Genomic DNA, 22,660 nt, shown 5'->3' on the forward strand with positions numbered 1-22,660 from the left:
ATGTCTAAAGCAGTGCATCTTAAAAACTTTTTTGTGCATAGGAGTTACCTAGGGATTTTGTTAAAATTCAGATTCTCAATTCACTAAGTGTGGCAAGGGGCTGAGAGTCTGCATTTCTACCTGTTCCTAGATGATACTTTTGCTGTCAGTTCAGAAGCCACAATTTGAATAGTATGGGTTTAAAGGATAAACATGAACTTATGAGTAAATGTTTTTTGACTGATTTGATTTAGAGCAGGGGTACTTCTAATAAGATATTTCAGAATCTTAGACCTTAAGTGAGCAAAATTATCTCCATTGTGAGATAATTGTAGAATCCGTCTGGAAAAGCAAGTCAATATTGGCGGGGGGGGGATGCTGAAGTAAAGAAAAGGGTAGAATTTAATCTCTTTACAGGACACTGCATGGTATAACATTCAACATAGAAATGTTGAGAGGAGAAACCTCATACAGTATGTACAGTTTGGAACTGTTCAAATATAGTTTCATTATACAAAGTGCTCCAATAGCCACATTTTAAGAAGAATTCTTAGTAGAAAAACAGTAGGACAAACTTAACACCAAACATAGTACAAACAGCTTTATGCCGTGCACTCTAAAAGTTAGAAGTCCCAGGAATGCCATCCTCCATTTAGAATGTATAACCTTCAGACGTAATTTCTGGCACAATATTTTGACCTTTCTCTTAAGAGAAGTACTTCTCAATCAAGTTTAGTGAAGCTTTGTATACAAACTCATCTTTATGGTTTTATAGAGCTTCAGTTTTGTCCAGCTCTCCACATTCTTCAGTCATTATACTGAGTTTCTAAGTTTCACCTAGTTTCTCCACAGCCTGAAAGACATATGAAATGCTGTCTTTCATAGTTAAGAGGTTCATCAACAGTTCTGCTATGTCATGGTGAATGAGGTAAACAGTCTTTTCAACTCTTCCATCACTTGTACAGTTGGTCACAGCCCAGACAGTTTACTTCTGTATCTTAAAGTCTGCCTTAGAAGGATACCTGGCTGGCTCAGTCAGTAGAGCATGAGACTTTTGATTTTAAAGTCTGACTTAGAACACTAAAGTGGAATAACATTGCCAGTCAGTGTCTGGGCAGAAATTTAAATGCTTTACCCCTACCCCGTTTAAAGCAGAAATTCGGCAGTGGGTTAGTGTAATGGTAAATTGAGTTGTGGGTGTACATTTTTAAGCTATTTTGTGATAATTGTAGATTCATCTGTCATTTAATCAATAGATAATAATGATACTTCCATTAGATTACAGTAAAGAGAGATCCCATATACTCTTCACCCAGTTTCCCCCAATGGTAATGTCTTGATAACGTAAGTATTACAACCAGGACAGTCATACAGTCCACCAAATTTAGATTTTACCAGTTTTACGTGCACTCATTTGTGTGTATGTATATTTAGTTCTAGGCAATTTAATCATACGTATTGATTCATAAAACCACCACCATAGTCAAGATATAGAATAGTTTCATCACCCCAGGGAGCCATCATATTCCTTCCCCTTTTTATAGAGCCACGCTCTACTCTCCTCCTCCCCCCATTCCTAACTCCTGGGGGGCATTAGTCTGTTCTCTATCTCTAATTTTGCCATTTCAGGAATGTTATGTAAATGTAGCCTTTTGAAATTGGCTTGTTTTGCTCCATATAATTTTATTTAGATCCATCCAAATTGTGCACGTGTCTAATGGCTCCTTCATTTTTGAGTAACATTCCACGGTATGGATGTACCACAATTTGTCTAACTGTTCACCCATTGAAGGTCATCTGAATTATTTCCATTGGGGGGGCTATTAATAAAGCTGCTAGGAACATTTGTCTGTGGATTTTTGTGTGAATATAAGTTTTCATTTCTCTGGGAAAGTAAGTGCATGTTTTGTTTTATGAGAAATTGCTACTCTTTTCTAGAATGTCTGTACCATTTTACATTTCCACCAACGGTGTATGATTGATCCAGTTTCCACATTCTTGCCATCATTTGGTGTTACCACTATTTTTTATTTTAGCTATTCTGATGAATGTATAGTGGTGTCTCATTGTGGTTTAATTTGCATTTACCTAATGGCTGATCATGTTGAACATATTTTCACATGCTTATTTGGCATTTTCAATGAAATATCTCTTCATGTTTTTGTCCATTTTCTGATTAGATGGTTTTTTACTGTCAAGTTTTCAGAGTTCTGAAGAATATTCTAGATGTAAGTTCTTTTTAGTTGGTAGCTTGTCCTTTCATTCTCTTAACACAAGATCCAAGGTCTTACAGAACAAAGATTTTTTTTTTGGTTTTGATGAGGTTCCAGATTGTATATATTTTTAATACCAGAAGAAACCTTTTTTTTTCTTCTTTCCTATTCTTACTGGAACTTTAATATGGGGGAAAGGGGAGACATAAAACACAAGTAAAAATGTTGCAGTAGTGGTTATGGTAGGGAACCAGAAGCCCACTCCACCTATTTTGTTTTCTGCCCCATAGCCCTTGACACCCTTACATAGATGCTTTGTTTCTGTGGAACCCAATTTGTAAAATCACTGAATTAAGAGTACTGTTTATAGTAGAAATACTGTTTCAACAAATTTATGAAAAAGTCCATTTGTCATGTACATTATATATGGTCAATTGAAAGATCTAAGAAAAATGTGAGGTATTATTTAATGATGTTGACTTGTAATGTTGGGTATCCTCTAGCCCCAGAACACCACATACTTGCTTGGCTATACTTTTCCTTCACCCATCATAGACAAATAGTGCAAGGAGAGGAGAAATATGGCAGCAGTTTGGTAATATGTTATTTGTGAGTCTGTGTTTAGCATGAAAGATGTATAGAGGAATGATAGTAATAAATGAAAAGATAATAAGACGATTTCCCATAGGCCAGGAAAATTGCTTGAAAGATTACTCTAGCTTCTCGCCTCTGGTGTGGGGTACACAAAGATTTGGGCAGTTGGCCACAGATAGTTTGAAAACAGTAAATTTTCAGATTCTCACTTTCCTTATGTACTTTTTACTAAATTCTGCTCTGGGATATTTTAGATCAGCTCTTCGTCCCATATACCTTAAATGCTATTGTCAGTATCATTCAGTGCTTTGCAAGTATAGCCACATACTCCTGTATTTACCATTCTAGCTTTGCTTCCTTTAATGTTAACTTTTATTTTTTTATTTTTTGAGTGAGAGAGAGAACAGGCACTCGAGAGTGTGTGAGCAGGGTGAGGGGCAGAAGGAGAGGGAGAAGGAGAATCTTAAGCAGGCTCCATGCCCAGCGCTGAGCCCCGTGGAGCTCTGTCTCACAACCCTGAGATCATGACCTGAGCTGAAATCAAGAGTTGGACGCCCAACTAACCGAGCCACCCAAGTGTCCTTAATGTTAACTTTTAGAGCTGAAAGTGGTAGCACGAATTCTAATAATAGAATCATTATATAAGGTGTGTTTATATATTGCAAAGTGTGTGGTCCAAGTCACCTAGAGAGTTTTTTTGGCAAAAAACCCTTGACTTCTAATGGTATTCACATAACAGCTTGAATAACATTAGAACGAAAATCATGTGATACGTTTAAAGGTGCATTCTCCCTATGTTATTGCCTTTCTCCTATTTCTGCAGCAGAAGAAATGGAAATTACTAGAATGTAGTTTGAAGATGATATAACTGAAAACTTAATATGACATGACTTTATTATTATTAGTTATAGAGTAAAAATTCCTCATACCAGTGGAAAGTCTTAGGAGTTCTTGTGTTTTCAGTACTGATAGAATTTGAAGAGGAAATTGAAAAAACATTTCAGGTTTTTGGTTGTAATGTTTCCTTAGGTTTCTAGTTGGTGACTTAGCTAAGTTTACCAATTATTATTAAGTTATTTTAAAACATTAAGTCATACTTAAGATTTTTTTTTTTTTGCCATTTTTGTGGCAAAAATGCCTAATCTACAAGTGAGGGAAAATCTGTTCGACAGCATCTTAATGGTATATATAAAAATACTGTGGATGAAGAAATGTTTTTTCCTTAGGCCTTATAGTTTACCTCTAAACTGCTAATATGTTTGAAGCTTTGGGATCTTACAGTAGGCCCCAAAGGTCCATTTATTATCTTGTGCACTCAGATTCTTCTGTGTTGTGAGTCTGTAACCTGAGTTTTTGTTATAAATCAGCGAAAAAGATGTGTTTTTTTTATATTTAGTACATTCATTACTTAACCATTCAGTATTAATTTTTTAAAAGATTTATTTGAGAGAGAGAAAGCACAAACGGGGGGAGGGGCAGAGGGAAAGGGAGAGAGAATCTCAAGCAGACTCCCTGCCGAGTGCAGAACCTGACATGGGCTCAATCTCAGGACCCTGAGATCACAGCCTGAGCTGAAATCAAGAGTTGGACATTTAACCGACTGCGCCACCCAGGCACCTCTCAGTATTAATTTTTAAAGCTCTTACAAGCAACTTATAAATTGTATTCAGTCTCACTCTCAAGATAATCATTTATATGAAATAATGTATATCAGATTTTTTTGTGTTTAGCAAAATTAAGATGCCAATAAATCAAGTTAATCAGTAATTATTAATCACTTATCTGTGTTTGTGGCATTAGGGAATAGATAAATTTTAACAAAGTGGATGTCCTGCTTTTCATTAAGTTTTAAGTTTTCTTTATTGAGATACATTATTTGCTCAGCTAGGTTGATATTTCTTTGAATGTATGGTAGTCAAAGGGGAAAGTAGCCTTTGGCCAGATACATGAACTGAAGGATGAATAGGCTAAATGTTTTGGGAACATGAGGGAAAACTATTTCAGGCTTTCAAAAACCGTAACTTTCAACAGAGCAGATGTTTTTAACCTTTACGTAGGTTAAACTTTAAACTTCAGTATCCAGACACCAACCCTATTGCCCTCTTATGTCTCAATAGTCAGAATGTTTCAATAGATACTTGTGAATTGATAATAAAGGTCTTTTCATTTTCTTGACTAAGTAAGAATCTAAGGATAAGAGTCTTAAAAAGTATTTGAGGGAACAGATGAAGCGTCATAGATGAAGCATCATCTTGTATTTTTGCAGAATAAAATCACTCATTGTCTCAGCTGAAAATGCCATTAGAAACGTATGTGTGTGTTAGGGGTAGATTGAGGATCCTTTTCTCACTGGTACTTGGGTTTCCAAGGATTTTTCAAGAATGTAATTTACGTGCCATATGTGATTTCCAGGAAATTATTTTGGGTGAGATACTTACCTAATTACACCCAAAAATTGAAGCTGCTTTTTGCAGCCATAATTCCATGTTAATTAGTATAAGCTTGGAAAGCAGGTTTTCTTATGCTTCTGGATATGGTGACAAACCAGGAGCAGTAACCTTGATACTAAAAGGATTCTTCATTGTGCTCACCTAACCAGAAGAAAAGCTTGTGGCAAGAAAGTAGGAAACATTTTCCTCAATTTGGGTGGTGGATAAGAAGGTTGAGAAACATTTATCAGTGGAGTAGCTAAAAACTCGGATAGATTACTGGAATCATAATGGTTGTGTCTTTATTATAGGTGTGGTATTTGAGAAAACTTTTGAAACTTCGGGCTCCGTGTATTTAGAATGTTATAGTGTTCCTTCATTAGTTCAGAAACCCTTTTATATGGATTTCAGATGAAGTCTAATGTATGTTGGCAATGCATTCTCTAGAGCTCTTTCCTGAATTTGCTGCTTCCTTCCATGTGGCTTTTCAAAGTCATTAAACAAAAAAATTTTTTTGTTACAACAGTACCTTATTTATCCTTTTGGCTTTTGCCATTCAAGCCAGTTATGCAGTACTGTTTTGGAACTTATGTGATTGGCAGTTGAACTGGGTGAATGGAGTAGCCAGTGTAGATTAAAATGCCATTCCAGAGACAGATGGTGTGGAATAGTCAATGTCTGAACATTCATTACGTCTACATAAGCATTGTTTCTGTATTTGTATAGGATTTATAATGAATGCTACCTTCTCATTCCTTCCCTTCCTATTCTTTTTTCCATCAGTGTAAACCAGAATACAAGGTACCGGGACTTTATGTTATTGACTCCATTGTACGACAATCTCGACATCAGTTTGGTCAAGAAAAGGATGTGTTTGCACCCAGATTTAGTAATAACATCATTAGCACTTTCCAGAATTTATATCGTTGCCCTGGGGATGACAAGGTATGCTGCCTTTTTTTTTTTTTTAATTAACATACAATGTATTATTTGTTTCAGGGGTACAGGTCTGTGATTCATCAGTCTTTATCAGAGAAAGACAAGTATCATCTCACTGATACGAGGAATTTTTTTTTTTTTAAGTCGATACATTACCCTTTGGTCTAATGAGACTCTGTCTTAACTATGATTTTATGTTACCCTGTACTCCTAGTAATTCTGAATTTGAATATTTAGTTATTACATTCTCCACATTCTGAAATTCTTAGCATCTTAAACAGAAGTGGAGAGATATAGTTGATTTGGCTATTTTTTTAACTTATTGAAGCAATTGGTGTTAAAGAAACTGGCTATAATAAGCTTTTGGAATTACACTGAAAGCATATTTATTCTCACACACAACGAATTTAATGTTTTGATTATTTGACCTGATATTTACCTATTTAGTGTCTATGAAAAATGGATTTGCTAAGCAGTTAATAGAAAATAACTGCATTTTAAAATTCTTTTATTTTGGTAAAGTTTTATTAGTACTGGAAACCACACTACTAAGTTTTTTAGATCTGAATGAATAAATATTCTGTACCACATAAAAAGAAGGCTTTGGACCCTGAGAAAGAGTAAAAAGGGGTTCTTTATATGTGTTCAAAGGTATTAGAAGTTTACATATTTTGGGATACTGATTTGGAAATTTAGATTACTCTTCTAATAGGGTTGGTTGCAACATTAAATTTTTAAAAGATCACATTAGATAAGGACTTTGTCTTAAAGTTTGTTATTTGTTTAAAACATGAAGTCAAAAAAAAAAAATAAAATAAAACATGAAGTCAAAATTACCTGTAAATACAGCTTTGGTGCTGAGATAAATCCTGATCACTTCAACAGCGTTAATACAGTCTCCAGGCAACCGTAACCATCGATCTCATTGATGCTGAAACTGAGTTGTCATTCCTGCCTTCTACTAAATGTAGCTTTCATTTACCTTGTACATCTGTCAAAATGAACTTTTTTTTCCAAGTGTGTTAAGATTAGCAAATCAAAATTATAGAAACATGATTTCAGGGGCAGAAAGTACTACAGAAGTATTTTAATCCATCCTTCCCATCCACTGTTCGAATAGTCTCTGTGAAATGACTGTGCTAAGTTTTGAAAGCAGAAAATCAAAATGTCATTTTTCTTTTTTCCTCCAGAGTAAAATAGTGAGAGTATTAAATTTATGGCAGAAGAATAATGTGTTTAAGAGTGAGATTATTCAGCCTCTTTTGGATATGGCAGCAGGGATTCCTCCCCCAGTTGTCACACCTGTTTTGGCCAGTACTACTACTGCTATGAGCAACACCCCAGGTATGTTACCTTGATAGAGATTTGTTTTCTAAATATTCTACTTTTTTTTTTTCCAGGTGATTATTCATTTATAAAGTAACAATTTTAACAGTGCAAGAGAACTTATCTAGCATTAAGTAATTGAAAGGAAATGTAATTCGAAGGAAAAACAGACTCAGAATTTATATTTGTGTATAATTCTTTTCTAAAAATTAAAAATCTGAATTTTTTAAATCCCTAGAAGCATAAATATAGTGAACTTTGGGAAATTGTTTTGTCAATTAAGTGTTCCTGATGTAGGCTATCCATAAATTTTCATGTAAATCAACTTGTAGTATAGCAGGGGAACTTAATATTTATAAGGAACCCTGAAAAAATTATCTAATGAAGCCAAGAATGCTTTAGTAATAATCTCAAAATCTTGTTTTTTAAAGTATATTTAAATGTCATTTTAAAAATTTATAATAGTTCAGGAATTTACATTTGGTATATATTTAGTTTTTGGTGTGTGTGTGTCTGTACATATACACATCCATTTTTAAACAAAAATAGTTTTATATTGAACATACTATTTTATAATTTTTCAATTATATTTTGAATATTTCCTCATGTCATTGAATTTTCTTCTGTAATAAGATTTATAATGATTTCTAAGTAGTATAGTCTTTTTTTTTTTTTTAAAGATTTTATTTATTTATTTGAGAGAATGAGATAGAGAGAGAGAGCACATGAAGAGGGGGAGGGTCAGAGGGAGAAGCCGACTCCCTGCTGAGCAGGGAGCCCGATGCGGGACTCGATCCCGGGACTCCAGGATCATGACCTGAGCCGAAGGCAGTCACTTAACCAACTGAGCCACCCAGGCGCCCCAGTAGTGTAGTCTTCTTTTAAAGTTAGTACTAGCTTAATGAGGACAAGTATGGACAGATCCTTTTGTATTTTTTTTTCAGTCTACCTAATTCTGTAATTAGACAATAAAATAAAAACATTTATTTAAGTTTGTATATATTTTATAAAAGTGACAAAGCAAATCTCTCTACCTTTCCAAGTCTTATTTATTTACTTATATGTTTATTTGGGTGGATGTGATGTCTTTTTTTTAAAAGGAACTCCTGTGACACCTGTTACTCCAGCCAATGTGGTCCAGGGTCTGCCGGATCCGTGGGTATCTCAGATAACAAACACAGATACACTTGCAGCAGTAGCTCAAATCTTACAAAGTCCTCAAGGCCAACAGGTGAGCAGTTTTTTTAGTTAAATCAACAATGATTTAGAACTCATTATTTTCCTAATGTATTATTTTATAATGTACCACCTAAAGAGTATGTGTTATTTCTGTAAAAATGAGATCACACTATAGATACTACTCTGTAACTTGCTTGCTTTTTCATTTAGTAAGGCATCATTTTATGCAGTTTTATACCAAAATACTGACTTAGCACATAGTTTGTGCAAAACATTAAGTGCTATTGTTTTATTTATTTATTTTTATTGTTATGTTAACATACATTACATCTTTTTTTTTTTTTTTAAGATTTTATTTATTTGACAGAGACACAGCAAGACAGGGAACACAAGCAGGGGGAGTGGGAGAGGGAGAAGCAGGCTTCCCGTGGAGCAGGGAGCCCGACGCAGGCTCGATCCCAGGACCCTGGGAACATGACCTGAGCTGCAGGCAGACGCTTAACGACTGAGCCACTCAGGCGCCCCTACATCATTAGTTTTTGATGTAGTGTTCCATGATTCATTGTTTGTGCATAACACCCAGTGCTCCACGCAGAACGTGCCCTCCTTAATACCCATCACCAGGCTAACCCATCCCCCCACCCCCTCCCCTCTAGAACCCTCAGTTTGTTTTTCAGAGTCCATCGTCTCTCATGGTTCGTCTCCCCCTCCAATTTCCCCCCCTTCATTCTTCCCCTCCTGCTATCCTCTTCTTTTTTTTTTCTTAACATATATTGCATTATTTGTTCCAGAGGTACAGATCTGTGATTCAACAGTCTTGCACAATTCACAGTGCTCACCCTAGCACATACCCTCCCCAATGTCTATCACCCAGCCACCCCATCCCTCCCTCCCCACCCCCACTCCAGCAACCCTCAGTTTGTTTCCTGAGATTAAGAATTCCTCATATCAGTGAGGTCATATGATACGTCTTTCTCTGATTGACTTATTTCACTCAGCATAACACCCTCCAGTTCCATCCACATTAAGTGCTATTGTTACTCCAGTAGCAAGACCAGGGATGTCTTCTCTGTTAGGGAAGATGTCTTTCTATGTTAGGGGAGACAAATAATAAAAAGTATAAAACTTTATTTAGATAGTGATACATGACTTAAAACAGGATAAATTTTTAGAGTGACTGGGTTTGGGAGGAGGGGTCAGAATTAGAGAGGGTCGCCCAGAGAAGGTGTTTTTGAGGAAGTGCCATTTGAAGTGAGACTAGAAATGGAACTACTCATGGTAGGGTTTGAGGATAGCCCATTCTTCGCATTGCCTTTTCTTACCTGTCCTTTAAAACACAGATTAATTGGGATCTGTGCAATAAGTCCCCCACTCCCCTCAAACTCTTTTTCCAAATATTCATGAGGTTTCAGCCACCTGTGAGTTTTTGTTTAAATGTCACTTCAATAAGGCCTTCAAAAAGTGATTTAAAACTGTGCATTCTTTCATCCCCTATGCTTTTTCCTATCACCCTACTTTCTTTCTGTTACATTATATAATTGATTTATTTTATTTATTCTCTGTCTCTTTCCACCAGAATGTATGCTCTACAAGGATGAGAATTTTTTTCATCTGTTCTATTCACTGCTGTGTCTCCTGTGTTTAGGTTGTAGCAGATGTTTGGTACATTTTTGTAGAATGAGTGAATAGTATATGGAGGCGTAACAGTGTTGGGTATGCAAAGATCTTTCAGAGTTGAGATGTCTGGAGGGTCAGATGGCCTGTGCATGTAAGTTAATGATGACACAGTTGACTAAGTGTGGACCTGGTTTCAAAAGACAAATGGTGGGCTGAAAAAGAGTTCATATGGTAAACAGTGGGGAATTTTTTCATGTTGAAGTCACTGATCTGAACAGTACTTTAGTGGATGGGAGAGGCGAGAAGCCTAGAGCTAGGAAGTATCTTCATTTTGGTAACAATGGTAAAAGAAGGGAAGTAACATATGTGAAAAATAGTAGGGTTGCAGACTCTCTAAAAGGACAGTTTCCCAAAAAAAAAAAAAAAAAAAGACCATTATAGAGTTTTAAACATGTAAAACCTAATTCAGTTATAGCCTTAGATTAGATCCAGTTTCTCCATTTTGGGGGACAATTGGGAAACTGAATTGGATATTAGATAAAATTATCAGATTACTAATTTTATCTTGTGATAATGGTATTTTGAAAATAATTCATAAAGCAAATGTTTTCATTTTAAAAGATACTTACTAGAATAAATACTTTTGACAGGAGAAGGGATTTTTCCAGAAGAAATAGTGCAAAGAGAGTTAAGACACAGTAATTGATAGAATATTAAGTCGAGAGTAGAAGGAAAAGTAGGGTGCTGCACTGGTCGAACCTGACTGAAACAGTAACGGTGCTGGCTGGAAAAATACGACATCAAAAGGAGTAGTTAAAATGTGTACAGGAGAAAATATGGTATTAACCCCCTTCTCTCTTTTCCCCTCTGCCCCTTCTTCCTCTCCCTCCATCCTGTCTGTTCTGGAGCTTCCTCCGTGCAGTAACTAAGCTATCATATATTTTGGTATAATTTTCTTTGCTCTCACATCAGTAGTTTGTAGTTACGGTTTGATCGCCAAATGACTAGTTTGTTTCTTAATATAGCTGTTTTAGATAGGCATGAAATTACTTTCATCTTGGACCTTCTCCCACTGTAAGTTAATCTTCCCTTAAACAGTACACGTGTCTTGTCTCTTTTCTAAATTGATAATATTCAGATTCAACTCAGAAGTTGATTAGGAAACTATTAATTACTTCTAAGACGTACATAAACATAGGGTTTACTTAACTCTGCAGTATCTTCAGGATCTTACTGTTGTTTCTGCTTTTTAAGAGGATGGATGAATAGAGGGAGTAAGGATTTGATTTCAGCTCTTGTTGGCATCACTCACCTTTAATTTCCTTAGTTTCAGACTGCTCCAAGAGACAAATTTCTTACTTGCTTTCCCGCTTTCAGGAAATGTGTTATCCTATGGTAAATCTGAAAGATAGCAAAAGCAGTTGTTGTCAGTGCTTGTTTTTTTTTTTTTTTTTGGAGATTAAAGAGTTAATTGAAGGAATGAAAAGCTTAGTGAAGGGGCACCTGGATGGCTCAGTCAGTTGAGCTTCCAGCTCTTGATTTTGGCTCCGGGTCGGGGGATCAAGCCCCATGTGGAGCCCCCTCTCAGGAGCCCTGCTTCGGGTTCCACGCTTGGCGTGCATCCTGCTTGGAATTCTCTCTCCTTTGCCCCACTCTCCGCTCACACCTGCATGCTCTAAATAAATAAATAAGTAAATAAAATTTTTAAAAGAAAAGCTTAGTGAAAAAAATCAGTCTGTATGTGATGAGTTCTTTATCTGTCGTAGTATGACCACTTTATTTGGCTTAAAGTTCTCTGGCTTTCCAGAAGCAAGACAGATTTATTAAGGACTGTTATATATGGCACACACAAAAAAACATTTTTTTAAAAAATTATCTTGTTTTGAGTTAGTGTCTATTTTCTCTTGATCTCCAACAATGAATCTTACTGACTAAAAGATGGGCATTCTTACAGATAAAACCCAGCATCTGTTTGTAATAATTTTCCTTTTTCCCCCCTCCAGCTTCAGCAGTTAATACAAACTTTACAACTACAACAGCAGAAGCCTCAGCCTTCTATCCTGCAGGCCCTGGACGCTGGTCTCGTTGTGCAGTTGCAGGCTCTCACAGCACAGCTCACAGCTGCAGCTGCCGCAGCCAACACCCTGAACCCCTTGGAACAGGGAGTGGCTTTCAACAAGGTAGAAAGTTAGCAGATTTGTTCTATAAGAAGTATTGAAGTCTATATGCTATCATGTGGATTCTGATTCTGTAAATTATATTTTATTATAGAACTGTTATTTACCGTATGCACTGTACTATGTAATATATTATGAATTTTACTAAAGGTTTACAGATTTCTGAAGAAACTTAAGTAACTTTAAAATTCCACTTGTAACATTTAGAATATTTTCCTAACTGGTCAGTAAAATTGTATATTCACCATTGAGGCAAATATAATTTTCTGAATTTTCTAATTTCTTTTATGGATGTTAACAAATATTTGATGTTCTATGTTCTAAAATTTTAACCTGCTAAAATTATAATTGTTCAAAATGTGAAAGTTCACAGGAAAACTTCTCTAGAGTTGTCATTATACTGTAATATGATAAATTGAGGCCTAAGTATAAAGGATAGTGGTTTTAAAGTTGAAAATCTTTCATGTATAATTTATTGTGTGATCACCTCAATGTTCTTATTAATTATTGTTATAATGTTCTTATTAATTAAAATACCTTGGAAGTGTTATCCATATTATTTTTGTTTCTGCTACTATATTTTTTTAGGAAAATAAATACTGGTGTATTATATTACTTTAGACTTTTTTAGCTATCAGCTTAATTTAGTCTGAAAATGTAATAGCTAAACCACATAGGGGGCACCTGGGTGACTCAGTCAGTTAAGCGTCCAGCTCTTGATCTCAGCTCAGGTCTTGATCTCAGGATCATGAGTTCAAGCCTGGCATTGGACTCTCGGCTGGGCATGGAGCCTACTTAAAAAAAAAAAATATATAGCTAACCCACATAAAAAACCTTTAAATTGGTCATTTGGGAGACAATGGAGCAGCCTAAGAAGAGAAATGTACTAGGAATAGATTATTGATTATAGTCCTAGATGTTTTTTAATCAAGCTTTATTCCTGTTGGCAAGCCACAATAATTATTTTAATCCCAATCTCCTCTTCTATAGAGCATTAGTGTTTCTCCTGTGTTGGGATTTGTTTTGTTATATAAAGCAGTGTATGTCAAAAGTACTTTAAAATATTCACTCAAATTAAATGCTTATTATAACATAACAAAATTGTGTAAAACATGTATGTATTAATGTGATAGAGGTAAATTAATGGAATGTCATTGACATTCAGAATAGCATTTGTACCTTCTTTTTGTGTGAATCAGCTTTTAATTTGTCTTTTTCTCCTTTTTTTTCCTTCCTCACTTAGAAGTTGATGGATAGGTTTGATTTTGGGGAAGATTCTGAGCATAGTGAAGAACCCAAAAAGGAAATTTCAGCTTCTCAACTGTAAGAATTGTTGTTTTTCTTATAACCATAAATTTTCCCCATTATTATTATAAACATTGGTTGGGACATTGCCTTCCAAACTGCCAGGTATACTTTGAATATGTTGGGATATAACTTCAGGCTCTTGAGTTCTAATATTACAGAAGGATGGTAGAGTTGCCGTCTTGTTGCCTCCCTATTTATTTTGGCTCCTTTCTCAGATCTTTGCAAATATTTGGGATATATCAAAATTCTTTATAGGAGAATTGATAGATGTTGATATAGTTGTGATATTTTCTATATCTTTATTAGGCATTATTTTATTCAATTGTAAGAATATTTGAAATAATAGGAAAGAAGCTTGCTTCTAGTGTCAGTGGCCACTTCAAGGAATTCTGCCAAATTCTGGGAGTATATCTGACTAATCAAATAAAGATTGGGATTATAGGGATTTTGTTTTTTTTAAGATATGGATTGTACATTTTTATTTAGATTAGTGATTTTCTTTTCTCAAGCAGTTCTGTGCAGCTCTAGGTTCTTGTAGGTTTGAGAAAGGACCAGTGGGGAAGAGGATGTTGGAAAGTGGGGGCGTGGAGGGTGGAGGGAATGCCTCTGGGAATCTTGTTTCAAACAGAGTTTATTTTATATATTGGGATAATGTCTCAAAATACATTTATATAATAACATAAAAATACATATATCCTTTTGGTAAAGAGATTTTACCTGAAAAAATCTAATATTTCAGATTATGAATTATACAATTAGAGGAGAAACATTTGAGATCTAGTAGATCAATGTCCTGAACAATGTAAGACTCTATCTCCTTTAATGGTTCTGATAGGATATTTTTATAATGTTTTAATGCTGTCTATGATGAGAAGTTAAAGAATCTTTATTACTGAATCCTGTTTGATTTACTTTTTACACACTGATCCGTTTTGCATTCTGAAGCAAGGAAACAAATTTGCTCCATTATCTTTTGAGACATAGCCTTTCAATATTTGAAGTTAGGTATCATTCTTCCCCTTAGGTTTATTTGCTCCAGATGAAGTACACTTTTTTTCAACTGTTTCAAGACTTCTCACCATCCTGATTGCCCCTTTTGGGATGCCCTCTTTTTTGTTCATGTCTTACCTTGTGGCACCCAGAATTCCAGGTGTATTCCAGGTGTGAATTTCCCAGAGTATAGTTAAATTGTTATTTCCTCTTATCTAAGTACTGTTTCTGTTAACATACCTAATAATGTGAACGCTTTTCTAAAGAAAGCAGATTAGTTTTGTAAAGTTTATGGTCAATTACAATTGTAGATTTCACATGTACTGATTGATAGACCATTTCTCCCACTATCTTATAGTTAGAGAAGGAGTTAAAGTGACAATGTTTAAATACTTTTAACTGTTTTTATATGTTTCATTGAAATTTTCTTAAAAGTGCTCTAATGTAAAAAATACTAATTTATATGTATTTAATAGTGTGAGATCATAATAACAGATCTTCCATCAAAGTATCTTTAACATGTTATCCATCTATTGAAAGACTGTTGGAGAGTGTCTTTCTGTTTTAACATATTAATGTTCTGAGGTATTCCATTTTCTGTTAATATTTCAAAAGTAAACGTAGTAGAGTATGTTTCATTTAATTGGCATGGGGGAGGTTGAAAAATCAGTTATTTTTATATTACCTTCACTGGGTTTTAAAGTATGTTTCTACTTGTTTTTCCTTCTAGTTCTCATGTTTCAGAATCTGTGAACAATTCCATTTTTCATCAGATAGCTGAACAGCTACAGCAGCAAAACCTTGAACATCTCAGACAGCAACTCCTAGAACAGCAACAGCCTCAAAAGGTTTATAACTCCATCTTGTGGCCTTTAGAGTTATTGCTATCTACATTTTATAAAGTGGTGTTTCTCAAGCATGGTGATTTTTCTTCAGTTTTTCTTCTTCTGGGAAGATCAGCCTTTTCAGAAAGTTTATAGTCTTTCCTGTTCTCAGAATGTGTTCTAGATACATACATGTGCTTGGTATACTAGCAGTGGAGAACAGAAGACAGAGGTGGTGTTTCAGTATTACAGCTTAAAACTTCATATGCTTTTCTCCACCCAGTTCCCTATCAAGCAAGGTCATGATGATTTTGCTTTGGTTGATCGTGATGATGGCAAAATAGATTGCTGCCTTTAATTAGGCTATTACTGTGTGGCAGGAAGTTTATGAGGCATGATTACATTTAATGCTATGAGATAGCATTTTGACTTCCATTGTACCTTAGTGAAATTAAACATCCATTGCAAAACTATATAGCTAATATCATGTATCATTAGTCTTAAGACACCATTATTTTATGTACCGCTAAGAATTTTTAATCACTTCAAAAGTATAGCATCCTATGGAATTAAAAGAACCTTAATAAATTACAGGGATGATAATATGTGAAGAAGGATCATACCTTAGAATTGATAAAATACGTCAAGTTGCAAAGGCAGGGTTAATCCATCACAAAGCCTGTTTTTGCTCCATGTGAGAAATACTTACAGATATAAATTGTTTAGAATATGAGTGTTTTCAAATTCCCCCCAATCACACTTCTTCCTAATATGCAAAACTTTTTGGCACTAAAATAACCCTACAAACCTTTTTAAAGTATGAGCAACGTGTTGTTAGACAAATGATATGTATACACAGATGAACAAAAAAGCGTCTGGCCTCAAGTAATCTCTCCTCTAATGGAACATGTATATCTGTATGAACACGGCAGGATTCTAGGTTCTGTAATAGAGGTACAAGTGAAGGACAGTTGGAAGTAAAGAAGAGAGAAGAGTTACTTTAGTTTAAAGGGATAACTGACCTTGGACACTGCTGGGGTCTGAACTTGTCCTTTCAAATCAAACAGTAAACATAAAATGGATATTAATGGTATTTGCTAGGTTGGAACGTATACCTGGAATTATGAGAATGGAATTCTAGACCTTGTTTTGAAGGAATAATTCTGATAGAAGTGGTTGGAGTAGGTGTAGTATTATGTCAGGCAGATAATATCTGCCTGAGAATTCAGGAACTTTAAAGATAGAGCACAATGTAGAACATTTGGATGTTGTTTAAAGAAGAACACAAGTTGTAAATCAATGAAAAGAAACAGGTTGTCAGTAATGTAATAAAAAAAGTCACAGAGCTGTTACAAAGGCAAGGGGCAGTCGTGATGGAAAAGTTTATCCAAACAGCAGATTTGTCCGTCTATAAGTGTAGTGGTTTTGTCTTAGTTCCAGTTTTCTTTCAGAAGGTTCAGAAGGAGCAGTAAAATCAAGGTGTAGTACTCTTAAAATTAACACCAAATTATTGAAGTGAAAATTCCTAGAAACTTGAGAGAATGTTATTCTTTTTCTTCTTTTTTAAAGTTATTTAAATTAGCCAACATATAGTACATCATTAGTTTCAAATGCAGAGTTCAGTAATTCATCAGTTACATATAACACCCAGTGCTCATCACATCACGTGCCCTCCTTAATGCCTGTCACCCAGTTACCCCACCCCCTACCCACCTCCCCTCCAGCAACCCTCAGTTTCTTTCCCATAATTGAGTTTTTCATGGTTTGTCTCCCTGTCTGATTTCTTCCCATTCCGTTTTCCAGGGTTATTCTGTCTTAAGAATCTCACCAACCAAAAGAAAAATAGAGCTCTGGGCTTAGTTAATACATTATCTCCAGAATTTTAATGGATACAGTAATTAGATCCTTTGAAAGAATTAGATACTGTTAAAAGCTTTTGTTGTTCAGAAATGAGTGTTGAAGAAGGAGTGGTAAGAGAAAAGCAACTTTTCTAATACATCAGGTAGATGGTGTTCAAAACCTATGACAGATTTCAAATTGGAAAGTGTATCAGCAGGGTAACCATTAAATATAATAAATTGTGTAATTGGCTCTACGAAACCAGTTGCTTTCATATGATGAAAATAGGCTGAAATATGCAGAAAAATGAAGCATTTTTGTTTACCAGTAAGCTCATTATGGCCGCCTAAAAGTTCTTACGGTGTCTTAGAGAAAGGAAACGGATTTCTGGTGCTACCCTACTCATTGCAGTCCTGACCACACCTGCATGTGAGTTTGTATCTAGTATCCCTAACAATAGAAAACCACTGAAAACACAGCACTTCCAAGAAGTGGCTGAATTGTGAAGGGAGTAATAGTCATGTTGGTGGAGAATGATTGCCATTGTCTGAAGTAAGTTCTAGTTCATGATATTGGTGATTGTTTTATCAGGATATTCAAAAGCTGTCAGGAAAGCTATAGCTCAAAATGAAATACTGATAATGAAAATGGTAAGACTGATAAAAAGGGCTTTTAAAAGAATGTTAGGAATACAAAGGTTATGGAAGATTCAGCCACTTAATAATGAAGAGCTATCATATGTAACTTACTTTGATTCAGTATTTTTTTTTATATAGGAAAATATAATGGAAAGAGTAGAATTGAACATGATAAAACCTAAGATGGGTGATAATATTAAGAGCCCTGAGTTGTTTTAAGTGATTTGATGTCTCGGCTCACATAAATTGCATTTCATGGTACTGCAGTTGTAGGATTATAGCATAGCATGTGTGGATTTCAGTAAGGCTTTTGACAAAGTCTTTCCTGTCACTTACACAGAAAAATGGAGGAACATGGATCTATAACTGATCAAAATGTGACAGTGTGTTAATCCACCTTCAAAAGAAGTATCTGCTAGCTGCTGTTATCCTTGTCTTCTGTTTTTTTCAGTATTGATGCTTTACATGAGGTCATCATTGAAGAAACTAGAGGTGTATACCAGAACGTATACTAAGGATGTATACCAGTATATCAAAAAAGCAGTCATTTGCCACCTGGGCCCAGTGGATCCTTTTAAAATATATTTGAAGTCCTCTCACAGATGGTTTAGAGAAGTGAGACTAAAAGGGATAGGGGAAAATACTTTATGAGCAATTTTAATGTAACAATTGAAATGTAGCAAACCTTTTTGTGTCAATTAAATTCAAATATCGCATGTTCTTTTTTTTTTTTTTTAAAGATTTTATTTATTTATTTGACAGCAAGAGCAGGAACACAAGCAGGGGGAGTGGGAGAGGGAGAAGCAGGCTTCCCGCAGAGCAGGGATCCCGATGCGGGGCTCGATCCCAGGACCCTGGAATCATGACCTGAGCCGAAGGCAGACGCGTAACGACTGAGCCACCCAGGCACCCCAAATATCGCATGTTCTTTTAGCAAAATAGAACAGTCTAGGTTCTTTTTGCAAAATACTGCAAGATAAAGTCCTTCCTATTAACTGACTTAAGTGGATGAAAAGACCCTCTTTTTGTCCTTAGAGACACATTTTTCTGCCATCAGTTTTGGAGTTTGAGAAATACATTTAGGATATGGTCATCTGAAAACTCATAGTCTGATACTTCACTTAGATATTAAACTTCAACATCATCATTAGAGTCTAGAATGATGCTCTTTCTTTGTATTCATGTTCTATTTTGTTTAATAATTATGAAATATGTTCCTGTCAGTTTTCTTCTCTTTGCCATTATGTACAGAAATGAAAAAATCTAAATATTCAACTATATTCTAAGGAAAGCTTAAAAGCAGACTACAAAGATAGTGTCTCTAATCTCATTTTTACCTTCTTGAAATATACAGTATTTTTGGTAATGCAGTAAAACTGGATGATAATGATTTTATTTGACTATTGAATCACCCCTCTTGACAGTTACATTGCTTTTTCTTTTTTGTATTATTTTAGTCTTTCTTGAAATAATTGATGGATAATAACAATAATCCTTAGGATGATGAAATAGCAAAATGTTTCAATATATAGGATAATAAGACCTCTTGAGATCCCATAACATGTTTTAGATACAGGAAAAGGTCCAATGGACCTAATGCTATAATTGCAAGATAATAGGATAATTTTTAGTTGAATTTTTAATTTTTAAATTATTTTTTTGAGAGAGAGCCCGTGCACACGACTGCGCATGGGTGGTGGGGGTGGGGAGGAGCAGAGGGAGAGTGAGAGAAAGTCCTAAGCCGACTTTGCACTTATGTGGAACCCAAAGTGGGGCTCATCTCACAACCCTGACTGAGATCATGACCTGAACAAACCAAGAGTCGGTCACTTAACTGACTGTGCCACCCCAGCGTCCCTTAGTTGAATTGGATGTATCTGTGGCTTTTATTTGCATAATATACATTAATTGCAGCCATATCATAAGACTTGGATTTGGGATTATACCTGATTTTAGTTAATAATATTATGGTTACACCCATAGACTATACATATGATTATACATATAAAATTTTAAAATAAATTTTCTCTTTCGTTCTTCATAAGACCTCTAAGAAAGAATAAAGGTCATGAGATTATAGTCTTTTCAAGTGGGTAAAACTCAAACAAGAACCTCAAAAACTAAAATTAGTTGCAGTGATCTTGGTGGTTATACCAAGAGTTAACCATTAAATAGAAAAATAAGGGTAAAAAACAAGGATGGGGGAATATGAAGCTTAAGATAAATGGAGAAGAAAAATATGATGTGAAGAATATATGCATACTGAATTTAGGACCAAATAGATTCAGGATGGAGCTGAAAATTCCCTTTCTGTGTTAAGAATTCTGTTGTTACTATACTTTCAAAGACATAAGCCAGGACTTGGATTAAAACGTGTTTGTTTGATTTGTTCGGGAGGAGTTCTTGCTTACTGATGTTTTGGCCAGACTGTGGCATGTAATAGGTGTGTCAAAGAGATCTTTTCTACTTTAGTTTCATTTATTTCTAAAAATGTTACTTGTTCTTAGAGAACCTGTTCCTTCATGAAGTGAGAAACTTGGAATGGTTCTTTAAATGCTCTTTTTGGCTCTAAATTTTTACGCTTTCTCTTTCAGATGAGATTTCATTAGAATAAGAATTTTTTTAAAAAAATGTTACTGAGATACAATATATAACTAAGGTGTACAACATTGTGATTTGATACACTTATATATTGCAATAAGCTAACACCTCTGTCATGTCATAAAACTATCACTTTTTTGTGGTGGGAACAGTCAGATATAGTCTCTTAACAACTTTGAAGTTTATAATACAATATTGTTATCTGTAGTCACTATGCTGGTACTCCTTTTACAGATAGGGAGACCGAATTTCACAATTCAAGTAACTTGTTCACAATCAGAGTTTGTAGCAAGGGAATAGTATTTTTTACTTAATCTTCTCTGTTAATTATTATAGTAGCACCCAGCTTGTATACTACCAGGAACTATTATTAATCTTTAACACCTGCAAAGGTGTTTTAGAAAAGTTTATGTAGGGAGACTTTTTCATAATTAGTTTTCTCATTTTTAGTTAACACCATAATATATGTAATTGCTAAATCAGATTCAGACTAGTAAGTATCATGTTAAGTAGTGTCACTATATCCAGTTGCTGTAAATCTAGTCCCAGCAAAAGGGGGGAGATTAAAATGTTAAATGTTCCTTTAATTAGTCTTCATTGCCTAACTTTTATTAGTTTCTGAAATGTATTACATATTTCAGAGTACTTCCTAATACTATTTTGCTAATTTCTAGAGGTGGAGGTTGAGGAAGGCTCAAATTGAGAACTGTTTTGCTAGATCAGTTAGTTTATAATGATATTTGAGCTTTGTTTTGCCTCTATACATTAATGAATGACTTAGTTCTTTAATATAAAATACTTTTACGTTAAAAGTATTATAGCATTTTAATTTATAGCATTTTACAAAAATGCTAATTGCCATTGAAATTCTAGATTCATTTAACTTAGTGCCATTATATATCTTTCATGATGTAATCCCTTTATTCTTGAAAGTATAATGTTTAAATTTTCCACAATTAAAAATTCGTTTGAAGGCCTACTTGATCTTACCATTCTATTACAGTCTTCTTCTTTTATGGAGGTGTCCCATGCTCTTAAGTAAACTTAGATTTGTACAGAAGTGTAATTTTAGGTTGATTATAAATGATTTAACATGGGATTTCTATATGTGTTGGGCTCCTTTTTAAAACTTTGTGAAGTTTGTATGTTTAAATTCTGTTGAATAATATGCATGGTTTCTTAATGTTTGTGTGTTTGTATACATCCTCAATAGACAACCCCTCAGGATAGTCAAGAGGGAACATTTGGATCAGAGCATTCCGCCTCACCATCACAAGGGAGCAGTCAACAGCATTTCCTTGAACCTGAAGTGAATTTGGATGATTCTATAGATATTCAGCAACAGGTAAAAAGTAAATGTTTTTCTGGGTCATAAATTTCTAAAATTAGAGGAAAATATTATAAAATTTGGTAAATGTTTTTCTTTTATGTAAAATATTTTATTTTTATGTAAAGTAATGGTAATGTCCTAAATATTTTTTCCTCACACTTAAGCTCTGCCCTAACCATTTTAGGGAAATATTAGGCATTAATGCTACTATGGTGAATATTTTGTAAGGCAGAATTGTCAGTATGTACTGCATCTCACTCGGGCATTCTGTTTGCTGTTCTTCTGACTTTCAAGGATATGGATATAGATGAAGGGCAGGATGGAGTGGAAGAGGAGATCTTTGAACAAGAAGCAAAGAAAGTGGCTGTTCGCTCAAGATCAAGAACACATTCACGATCTCGTTCAAGGTTCTACAATAATATTTAAGAGTAGCTGTGTGTGAACTTTGAAAGTTAGCTCTGTTTCTTTGTATCAAGATTAAAGGAAGTGTTTTTCTTAAAATGACACCTTATATTCTCCAGAAAGAAGTAATTCAGAATTTCAAAAAGAAGAATTCTTTGTTCTCTTTTAATTGGATATATCTGTGGGTTTTATTTGCATAATATACATTAATTGCAGCCATATCATAAGACTTGGATTTGGGATTATACCTGATTTTAGTTAATAATATTATGATT

General features: G+C 34.8%; 1 protein-coding gene across 9 annotated transcripts in view; it reads left to right on the forward strand.

The window, feature by feature from the left end:
- Nucleotides 1-22,660, forward strand: part of SCAF8 (SR-related CTD associated factor 8) — a 201,118-nt gene that overhangs the window by 38,371 nt on the left and 140,087 nt on the right. For 8 of the 9 annotated variants that reach the window (XR_003206827.2, XR_012378625.1, XR_003206825.2 and 5 more), the window contains 8 exons: nt 5,999-6,160; nt 7,345-7,498; nt 8,581-8,711; nt 12,280-12,456; nt 13,697-13,776; nt 15,482-15,599; nt 21,867-21,998; nt 22,278-22,390. Coding sequence is in view for 6 of the 9 variants with exons in the window: in XM_025866373.2 (XP_025722158.1) it covers nt 5,999-6,160; nt 7,345-7,498; nt 8,581-8,711; nt 12,280-12,456; nt 13,697-13,776; nt 15,482-15,599; nt 21,867-21,998; nt 22,278-22,390 (1,067 nt within the window). In the remaining 3 variants the exon portion in view is untranslated. The remainder of the gene's footprint in view (nt 1-5,998; nt 6,161-7,344; nt 7,499-8,580; nt 8,712-12,279; nt 12,457-13,696; nt 13,777-15,481; nt 15,600-21,866; nt 21,999-22,277; nt 22,391-22,660) is intronic. The other variant, XM_073894142.1, reaches the window with a different exon arrangement.

The sequence above is a fragment of the Callorhinus ursinus genome, unplaced genomic scaffold, assembly GCF_003265705.2.
Source record: "Callorhinus ursinus isolate GAN/ISIS: 27379988/994484 unplaced genomic scaffold, GSC_fseal_2.0 scaffold6, whole genome shotgun sequence".
NCBI lineage: Eukaryota > Metazoa > Chordata > Mammalia > Carnivora > Otariidae > Callorhinus > Callorhinus ursinus.